This window comes from Polyodon spathula, chromosome 44, assembly GCF_017654505.1.
Source record: "Polyodon spathula isolate WHYD16114869_AA chromosome 44, ASM1765450v1, whole genome shotgun sequence".
In the NCBI taxonomy this organism is placed as follows: Eukaryota; Metazoa; Chordata; class Actinopteri; order Acipenseriformes; family Polyodontidae; genus Polyodon; species Polyodon spathula.
Window position 1 is genome coordinate 3126093 of NC_054577.1, and position 10192 is coordinate 3136284.

At 48.5% G+C, this 10192-nt stretch overlaps 1 protein-coding gene and 3 non-coding genes across 4 annotated transcripts; all 4 read right to left on the reverse strand.

Annotated features, from left to right (window-relative positions):
- Window positions 1-503: 503 nt before the first annotated feature.
- Window positions 504-585, reverse strand: trnas-uga. Its single transcript has one exon. It is a non-coding gene; the product is annotated as a tRNA-Ser (tRNA).
- An 890-nt stretch (window positions 586-1475) lies between these two features.
- Window positions 1476-7528, reverse strand: zgc:77439 (uncharacterized protein LOC378987 homolog). Its single transcript, XM_041237481.1, has 7 exons — window positions 7426-7528; window positions 5481-5696; window positions 5123-5261; window positions 3633-3775; window positions 3490-3542; window positions 2080-2522; window positions 1476-1860 (listed from the first exon to the last, which is right to left on the reverse strand). The coding sequence occupies exons 2-7, from the start codon at window positions 5690-5692 to the stop codon at window positions 1540-1542; spliced, it is 1311 nt and encodes a 436-aa protein (XP_041093415.1). The 5' UTR covers window positions 5693-5696; window positions 7426-7528; the 3' UTR covers window positions 1476-1539.
- A 970-nt stretch (window positions 7529-8498) lies between these two features.
- On the reverse strand, window positions 8499-8571 carry trnav-uac. The gene has a single exon. It is a non-coding gene; the product is annotated as a tRNA-Val (tRNA).
- Window positions 8572-9748: 1177 nt separating this feature from the next.
- Window positions 9749-9830, reverse strand: trnas-uga. The gene has a single exon. It is a non-coding gene; the product is annotated as a tRNA-Ser (tRNA).
- Between the last annotated feature and the right edge of the window lie 362 nt (window positions 9831-10192).

Genomic DNA, 10192 nt, shown 5'->3' on the forward strand with positions numbered 1-10192 from the left:
GCCGTTCTATAGCATTGTTTCGTCACTAGCATATGTTACCTCATCTGGTCACTCAAACGCTGAGTCAGCGTACAGACCCAGCCGGGGGAATCAAATCAGTAATATACCGAGGGGAGGGGTGGCGTGGGTCAGAGTGTGTTCCTTCAACCCCTGCTCTATTCCACGCAACCCTGTTCTTGAACCGATTTAAAAACCTGTAAAAAAATGGGAGGAATGAGTTTTCGTCCGGCGTCGTGGCTTAGATGCTTAAAGCGCCTGTTTAGTAAACTGGAGATCCTGGGTTCGAATCCCGGGGGGTGGGGGGAGTCTCTTTTTTTTTTTTTTTTAGAAACATTTTAATAAGTAACAGCAAGATAATTCATTCTAACCTTTTTGTGAGCGTGTGGGGGAAAAAAATAGACACGTAGTGTATAGCGAATAGATACTTTAATTAGATACAAGCAGATTAGAAAGCAGGGGGGGGTCACTTCAATCAATTGAAAGGAAGAAAGAAAAGGAAGCATCGCTGCGAGCAGGGTTCGAACCTGCGCGGGGAGACCCCATTGGATTTCAAGTCCAACGCCTTAACCACTCGGCCATCGCAGCTTCCTACATGCTGGTTATATCTGCCCCGAATAGTCACCGAGGCACGCCTATCTATCTATCTATCTATCTATCTATCTATCTATCTATCTATCTATCTATCTATATCTATCTATCTATCTATATCTATCTATATAAACCTGTCCCGTGTTTATCAGCGACGGGTTTGTATCTCCCGCTCCCCTCTCCCCTCAACCGCCTGGTTCAGCGGCGACGTGTCCCCACGTGAAAATACCATTTTTCTTTAAACAAAATAGAAAAATCTATACAAACGTGGACTTGCGTCCGATGTACGGACCCCACGTCAGCGGGTACACGGTGCAACTCCTCCTTGAACAAACTTCGCGGCTGTTCAGTGTTTTTTACAGCCCGTTATCCGACATGACGATCAGGAAGGATTTCTGAGAGAGAGCCGAAGGGACGGGCCGGCGGTTGAGCTCAACTCTCCAACAGCATCGCCAGAAGGAAAAACAAATACAAACCTTTCGTTTTTTATACAGACTTTATTTGTATTATTATTTGTACCTGCTGGATGAATTGTGTGTGTGTGTCTCCTCTCAGTATGTGTGTGTTTCTTAGCCTGTGTCTTTCCCTCTGTGTATGTGTGTGTGTGTGTTTCTCTCACCTTTCTCTCAGTGTGTGTCTCTCCCCTCTCTCTCAGTGTGGGTGTCTCTCCTCTCTCTCAGTGTGGGTGTCTCCCCTCTCTCTCAGTGTCTGTGTGTGTGTGTGTCTCCCCTCTCTCTCAGTGTGGGTGTCTCCCCTCTCTCTCAGTGTGTGTGTGTGTGTGTGTGTGTGTGTCTCCCCTCTCTCTCAGTGTGTGTGTGTGTCTCTCCTCTCTCTCTCAGTGTGTGTGTGTGTGTGTGTCTCTCCCCTCTCTCTCAGTGTGTGTGTCTCCCCTCTCTCTCAGTGTGTGTGTGTGTCTCCCCTCTCTCTAAGTGTGTGTGTCTCCCCTCTCTCTCAGTGTGGGTGTCTCTCCACGCTCCAGTCCGTGTCACTCAGCACCTGGTAGCTGTATCTCTTGTAGTTCAGTAGATCCGTTGCTCTGAACTCCTTGTTTGCCTGGTAGAGGCTCCTCCAGTAGGGGGGCAGGGCTGGGAAGTTCCCCAGTGCGGCCAGATGGTCGTTGTAATCCCACTGCTCCGCGTCCAGCTTCAGGACGTGTCTCAGGGGGACGCCACTGTCCAGCAGCCTCCGGATCTCAGTGTCCACCTCCCGGTCCATCTGCTCACGCGAGGGCAGCGTGAAGGAGCCATCGAGCACAGAGAGGGCAAACTGGGTCTGAGTGGGAGACAGAGAGAAGGAAGTGGGAAAGAGACACAGAGAGGAGAAAGAGAGAGAGAGAGAGAAAGGGTTCGACTGTCTATATTGGAAATCAGATAGTTAGATGTTAACTATTACTGATCAGTATATTTATATGTTATTATTAATTTGTGTTTAAATGCTTTGGCAATGCTGGAGCACTCCATGGTAATACCCCCCCCCCCCCCCCCCCCTCACCTGGCAGTGGAAGTGAGGGAAGGGGCAGATGGCTCTGCAGAGCCCCACTATGGACAGGGAGGGGAAGGCAGTGTGCAGCAGGTGTTTGTAGAGGGGGGACACCATGTGGCTCCTGAGCTGCAGCCCCAGCTCCCCCGGCTCCAGGAAGGGGAAGGTGAATTTATATCCCGTGCAGAACATGAATACATCCGGCCGGACGAGGCTCCCATCCCCCAGCTCCAGGGCCCCGTCCCCCCGCACACGCTGCACCCCAGGGGCCTCCAGCATCCCCCGGGGCAGCGGGCTGCGCAGGGGGGGCTGGCTGTGGCTCAGGGTCACCGGCCGGGTCACCGCGGAGAGCTCCTGAGCGATGTCCAGCCCAGAGAGACCGGCCCCCAGCAGCAGAACACTCTGCCCAGCGAAGGGCTCCGGACAGCGATAGTCATGGCTGTGCATGAGAGTGCCTGCAAAGAGGGAGAGACACACATACCGTCTCTGTGCTTTACAATGCTTCCCTATGCTTTACCAGACCTATTTGTGCTTTACAATGCTTCCCTATGCTTTACCACATCTCTCTGTGCTTTACAATGCTTCCCTATGCTTTACCAGACCTCTTTGTGCTTTACAATGCTTCCCTATGCTTTACCACATCTCTCTGTGCTTTACAATGCTTCCTTGTGCTTTACAATGCTTCCCTGTGCTTTACCAGACCTCTCTGTGCTTTACAATGCTTCCCTATGCTTTACCACACTTCTCTTGTGATTTATCACACTTTACTGTGAGAGAATTCTGTTTGGATTAAATTCTGCTGAGCTGTTGTTTTTAATTTATTTGCGTTTGAGTTTATCTTTAAGCTGAGATAAAAGTTTAATAATTATCTTTAAAAATACCAGCTGGGGTTGATGCTGCGTATCTGCACTGGTCAAACTTCATCCAGCACAGGAATACAGCATGGGAAAGCACAGAGAGGTGTGGGAAAGCATAGGGAAGCATTGTAAAACACAAAGAGGTGTGGGAAAGCATAGGGAAGCATTGTAAAGAACAGAGAGGTGTGGTAAAGCATAGGAAACATTGTAAAGCACAGAGAGGTGTGGTAAAGCATAGGGAAGCATTGTAAAGCACAGCGAGGTGTGGTAAAGCATAGGGAAGCATTGTAAAGCACAGAGAGGTCTGGTAAAGCATAGAGAAGCATTGTAAAGCACAGAGAGGTGTGGTAAAGCATAGGGAAGCATTGTAAAGCACAGAGAGGTCTGGTGAAGAAGTATAACTATGAGAAAAGCAGGGGGGAAACTGCAGGAATAGTTGATAAAGTTTTACAAGGGCTGAGCGTCATTAAACTCAGGATCACAAACCCAGGGTCAGCATGGCCAGGGAAGCTGGGGAGAATCGAAATGCTTAACAAGACTATACTGAAGCCAAGTTTTACTTTACCCTTGAAATTCTCCAGGCCAGGAATGGGTGGGATATAAGGATCAAAGAAGTGCCTGGAAAGAAGCATAAGAAACGTGTCAACGAGACAAACACACACACACGCACACGCACATGCACGCACGCACACACACACACTCGCTCACCCGTTGCACACCATCACTGCGTCAAACCGCTCGGTGGTTGTGTCTTTTGTACCAGTCACGTCAGAGGTGGTCACGTCCCACGCCAGTCCACGCCACCCCTTCTCCGTGGCCACCGGCTTCACAGACTCCACAGAGGTGCCAAACTGCAGGGGAGGGGGAGAGGGAGAGGGGAGAGGGGGAGAGGGAGGAGAGAGAGAGTTTCACTAGAAGCTCGTCTCTTTGACAGCTCCACGCTGGTCAACCTGGATGTGTTCTCTCAGCCTCACCTGGATGTGTTCTCTCAGCCTCATCTGGATGTGATCCCTCAGCCTCACCTGGATGTGTTCCCTCAGCCTCACCTGGATGTGTTCTCTCAGCCTCACCTGGATGTATTCTCTCAGCCTCATCTGGATGTGATCCCTCAGCCTCACCTGGATGTGTTCTCTCAGCCTCACCTGGATGTGTTCTCTCAGCCTCACCTGGATGTGTTCTCTCAGCCTCACCTGGATGTGTTCTCTCAGCCTCACCTGGATGTGTTCCCTCAGCCTCACCTGGATGTGTTCTCTCAGCCTCACCTGGATGTGTTCTCTCAGCCTCACCTGGATGTGTTCTCTCAGCCTCACCTGGATGTGATCCCTCAGCCTCACCTGGATGTGTTCTCTCAGCCTCACCTGGATGTGATCCCTCAGCCTCACCTGGATGTGATCCCACAGCCTCACCTGGATGTGATCCCTCAGCCTCACCTGGATGTGTTCCCTCAGCCTCACCTGGATGTGTTCTCTCAGCCTCACCTGGATGTGTTCTCTCAGCCTCACCTGGATGTGTTCTCTCAGCCTCACCTGGATGTGTTCCCTCAGCCTCACCTGGATGTGTTCCCTCAGCCTCACCTGGATGTGTTCTCTCAGCCTCACCTGGATGTGTTCTCTCAGCCTCACCTGGATGTGTTCTCTCAGCCTCACCTGGATGTGTTCCCTCAGCCTCACCTGGATGTGTTCTCTCAGCCTCACCTGGATGTGTTCCCTCAGCCTCACCTGGATGTGTTCTCTCAGCCTCACCTGGATGTGTTCTCTCAGCCTCACCTGGATGTGTTCTCTCAGCCTCACCTGGATGTGTTCTCTCAGCCTCACCTGGATGTGTTCTCTCAGCCTCACCTGGATGTGTTCTCTCAGCCTCACCTGGATGTGTTCTCTCAGCCTCACCTGGATGTGTTCTCTCAGCCTCACCTGGATGTGTTCTCTCAGCCTCACCTGGATGTGTTCCCTCAGCCTCACCTGGATGTGTTCTCTCAGCCTCACCTGGATGTGTTCCCTCAGCCTCACCTGGATGTGTTCTCTCAGCCTCACCTGGATGTGTTCTCTCAGCCTCACCTGGATGTGTTCTCTCAGCCTCACCTGGATGTGTTCTCTCAGCCTCACCTGGATGTGTTCTCTCAGCCTCACCTGGATGTGTTCCCTCAGCCTCACCTGGATGTGTTCTCTCAGCCTCACCTGGATGTGTTCTCTCAGCCTCACCTGGATGTGTTCTCTCAGCCTGTAGTGCTGGCAGTACTGCTCCAGGTAGCGCCGCACCTCCGAGTGATGCACGAACGAGGGGAGCCGCTTCTCGAACGGAAAGTCCGGGAACGCCATCACCTCCTTTGGGATGTTGGTCCTGGAAACAGAGCACAGAGGACATGGGGACAGGTGTCTCTCTCTATACCTGTGTACAGGTGTGTGTCTCTCTCTCTCTATACCTGTTTACAGGTGTGTCTCTCTCTCTATACCTGTGTACAGGTGTGTCTATATATATCTGTGTACAGGTGTGTGTCTCTCTCTATACCTGTGTACAGGTGTCTCTCTCTATATACCTGTGTACAGGTGTGTGTCTCACCTCAGGTCCCTGTACATGCTGCTGTGCACAGTCCTGCCTCTCTGATCCTTGCCGACTCGTTCCTCGTAGACCCAGGTGCCCCCGACCCGCTCGCTCAACTCGAACACCGTGGGGGGGGAGAAGGAGCCCCCCCGTGCCAGGACATGTCTCGCGGCACACAGACCCGCCGCCCCCGCACCGATCACCGCCACACGCAGCTTCCCCGAACGCATCCTCCTGAGTGGAGAAGAGAGGAGGGAGAGAGAAGCAGAGAGTCAGAAAGAGTCACCCATCATCACAAGCCAAATATGATTCTACTTACACTCGAGTGGAATAATGTTGCAGACCTCTCTATGCTTTACAATGCTTCCCTATGCTTTACCAGACCTCTCTGTGCTTTACAATGCTTCCCTGTGCTTTACCAGACCTCTCTGTGCTTTACAATGCTTCCCTATGCTTTACCAGACCTCTCTGTGCTTTACAATGCTTCCCTGTGCTTTACCACACCTCTCTGTGCTTTACAATGCTTCTCTATGCTTTACCAGACCTCTCTGTGCTTTACAATGCTTCCCTATGCTTTACCAGACCTCTCTGTGCTTTACAATGCTTCCCTATGCTTTACCAGACCTCTCTGTGCTTTACAATGCTTCCCTATGCTTTACCAGACCTCTCTATGCTTTACAATGCTTCCCTATTTTTTACCAGACCTATCTGTGCTTTATAATGCTTTACTTTATTAGTCTCTGCCTCGCTTTTACTAGGAGAAACTTTTACAAGGGGAGCCTGTGTGAATGTTTTCAATGTAGATCTTGTTTATTGTCGTGTAAGGCCAGCAAGTCTGCTTTGTCAGTACAGCGCGTTAGACTTTGTACTTTGTACTCCAGGAATGTATCATTCAAATCTACTGAATGACAAAAAAACAAGATTTCATGCATGATTTCCACTTGGTGAACTCCCCCCGGGAATGCGAAGCGCGCAGCCGGCCAGACTGTAACTTCACCCTGGCTCTCTCCCCCTCTCCCCCTATATGAGCACTTTACCTTCAGTAAACGTCAGATCTCAGGCGATTCGGGCAAACACACGGTGTTGAAATAGAGTAACGGGGGTAGGGTTAGCGGTCATTGTTAGTATTAGCTAAGTTTTTTGTTTTGTTTTTTTTAATAGTTTGTGAGTTTGGAAATGCGCGAGTTAGGTGTGCCGTGTCACTGTGCTTTGCCATGGCTGCGGTGCGATTTATTACACTTTGCTGTGTTTTTACTGCGGGAAACTCCGAGAAGATCTATTAGATGCAGCGTGTCTAGTAATCCACAGAATAAACGTGTTCCTTCTAAACTGCTGAGGATGAAAAATACACGAGAATTACATTTCAGCTTTGATATGCCGTCTCTCTCTCTCTCTCTCTCCCCCTCTCTCCAGCTCTCTCCAGTGCTCTCTCCCTCTCCCCCCTCCAGTGCTCTCTCTCTCTCTCTCTCTCGATCTGACTATCTACATATACAAACAACTTGAAATTAAACTGACAAACATGCATTAAAAAATATATCTATTTATCTATCTATCTATCTATATATATATATATATATATATATATATATATATATATATATATAAATATATAATATATTTATATATATCTATAATATAACAAAAACTGTGAACTATCTTAGAGAAAAGCATGTACTATTTATTTTCATTATCCAGTACATCCATGTCCTTTACACTTCACTAACCCTCCTATTATTTATTATTAGCGACTATAGGGCCTGCAAAGCCGAGGTTCCGGCAGCAGGAACAGTCGAACTTACATTTTCGCGAAAGAAGAAAGAAGACCGTCGGGGCGCCAGGATAAAGAAAACCGATGTGGTCGCCGAAAGGAAAAAGAGTTTCGTTGGCGGTGTGAATATTTCTATCTTTTTCAAAGCACCGCCACACTTATAAATATATAATATCTGTTTGAAGATATGATTACCGTTTCTTTTTCCTTGAACGACGGCGCTCGCAACTTTGCGTTTAGTGTGCTACAGAATCCAGAGCTGAGGCAGAAGGAGGAGGAGCGCCCAGGACAGACTGACATTGTCCGGGAGGGGGAGGGGGAGCGGGGGCCGAAGCCTATGGACCCTATAGGGTACATTCTGTTTTGTAAGAGTACAGGTTAGGGAATCATACCTGAGAGACACTCTCAGGGTCTCACAGATGAGAAGGAGAAGAGAGAGTTTTTTTTTTTTTTTTTTTACTTTGGAATGCTCCCTCCCTCCTTCCTCCCCGACCCTTACCCGGGGGGCTTGTGATTTGGTCGGGGTGCCAGCGGGGTAATTGCCCATATTGTCCCATAACGAGACGCGGCTCACGTAAATAAAAGGGTGCTATTGGGGGGGGGGGGGGGACCACCCCCCCCTCCTTTCAAACAAAGGGCCCGAGTGTGATGCCCGGTCAACTACGGGGGGAAGGGGGGAGTGTGGCTTTTTAACGTCAACGCTCAAAAATTTCGATTGGCTTCCCTTCACTTCCCTGCATTATTTCAAGTGCAATCGACACTGAAAGAATGCTGACGCATCTGTCTCCTGCTCAGACGCGCCTGCGCGTATCAATACGATGATACGATAGTCTGCGCTCGGTTCCAAGGAAGGAAAGCGCTATAAGAGGACAGTCTATCGGAGCATAGCTCTGTGGCTTAGCGAGCAGCGAAACCGCCTCTGTGCACCGGGGAACCAGTGCAGAGACGCGGGTTCGGTCCCCGCTCGGTCACTCTTCATCTTGTTGTTTTTTTTTTTTTGTTTTTTTTATTAAATAATGTAATAATAGGTAATTGTTCTCTATAAATATATTGTGGGGGAATATTGACCTTATAACTGTGGGGGAAATTACGGTTCCTTCAATTATTTGTTATTATTATTATTATTATTAATTATTTATTATTATTATTAATAATAATAATAATAATAATTGGAAACTAAGAGCTATTTAAACTCTCCTGCTTCATTACGAATCTGCTTTTGTTATTTCATCACACGTATAAAAATGAAGTTATGAATTCAAAAGCAATGGTTCCACTGGGGATCGAACCCAGGACCTTCTGCGTGTAAAGCAGACGTGATAACCACTACACTATGGAACCGTATCATAGCAACGCCGCCTCAGAAGCGTATACATGACGCTGCATTACACACGCTAACGCCAATGCAATCCGCTAAAATCAATGCATTCTTCTGCAAGCAGAATTCAAACCGACCTCAATTCGACCTCACGCGGGCAGAGCACATGCGCAATCCACCTCGTCAGTCAACGTCATGTTCACACAGATTGCTCTTAACCTGACCCAGCGCGAATTACACTCCGGGTTTTTCTTCCAGCCGACCCTGTTCCCAGTTGTTTAATTGAACCGATCTAACCGTGGACCTCGTGTTCCCTGTAAAACCCGGAGCGGAGTTTTTCTCCAGGACCGTGACTGTTCATTCAACACAGCAGCTATATGAACGGTGAAAACTAGTTTTCTTATTGTAGTTCAGAACAGGGATTCCCAGCCCCGGTCCTGCGTGGGGAACCCCCCTGTGGCTGCTGGTTTTCATTGCAACCGAGCCTTCAATTACTGAACCAGACCCTTCATTGAACTGATCATGTGCTTAATTAGACCTTCGTAATCGTTTTCAGCTCTTAAACAGCGGCAGAGTTCAAGTTTCTCTGTTGGTTAAATCTATAATTAAAAAAAGACATGTTTTTTTGCTTTGTGTTTGGCGGCAGATACACTGCGTGCTCTGCAGCTTCAAAGACTCTCCCCACTTCAAACATAATTTCTCCGGGTCTACAAGTCCTAGAGCGGGGGTCTCGCACCCTGGTCCTGGAAAGCCCCTCTCCAGCAGGTCCTACATGCGTCTCTACATCTGCAGTGGCTTAACAGCTGACGACTGGAGACCCCTGATCGTCAGCGGCTCATTTGAAAGGTAAGAACTTGCATTAACCGGTCAATTAGTTATTTAACACGTTCTATATTTATTATTATTATTATTTTTTTTTACTGAACTGTCGCGGTTCCGGTTCTAGAACTCTCTACGGTATTCGAACAGATTCGTCATTTAAACCGCGGTTTGGATCGCTTGTTGCTGATTGCGCCCCGGGCAGGTGTTTGAGAAACGAGTCGGTGCTCTCCGTCCGGGGCCTCTATTTATTTATTTATTTTTGCTATTCAATAATCAAAATATGATTTTTTTTTATGCAAATAAGAAGGATTTGTATTTCCTTGCCTTTGTTCAAATTGGGAGTCATTTCAGTCAGTTAAAAAGGAAGCATCCGTCGATCGCTGCGAGCAGGGTTCGAACCTGCGCGGGGAGACCCCATTGGATTTCAAGTCCAACGCCTTAACCACTCGGCCATCGCAGCTTCCCGTAGGACTGCAGCATAGAACACCTGTCAATCCGCACAGCTGTCTCTAATCGCGCAGTGAAACGCATCCGGCATACGTGCAGCTGTGAGAATGAATAAACACAGAAAAAGAAAACAGGTCGTGTGGGTTAAAGGCGGTGACTCGAGATTGCTTTTCGTGCAGTCTGGTAAAGCATAGGGAAGCATTGTAAAGCACAGAGAGGTGTGGTAAAGCCATATGCAGGCGGTTGGACTCGATAAAGGCATAGATTCCCGTAACCCGTTACGGAGAGTGTCTCCAGAGACCTGTTTCGTAAACTTAGGTAAAGCATAGGGAAGCATTGTAAAGCACAGAGAGGTCTGGTAAAGCATAGGGAAGC

Bases quoted from the DNA above. Each gene is read 5' to 3' on its own strand.
- zgc:77439 (XM_041237481.1), bottom strand. From the start codon at position 5,692: ATGCGTTCGGGGAAGCTGCGTGTGGCGGTGATCGGTGCGGGGGCGGCG. The intron at 3,776-5,122 runs GTGAGGCTGAGA...CCTCCCCTGCAG, and splicing joins GGCTGAGAGAACACATCCAG to TTTGGCACCTCTGTGGAGTC. The intron at 1,861-2,079 runs GTGAGGGGGGGG...TCTCCCACTCAG, and splicing joins TCCCTCACTTCCACTGCCAG to ACCCAGTTTGCCCTCTCTGT.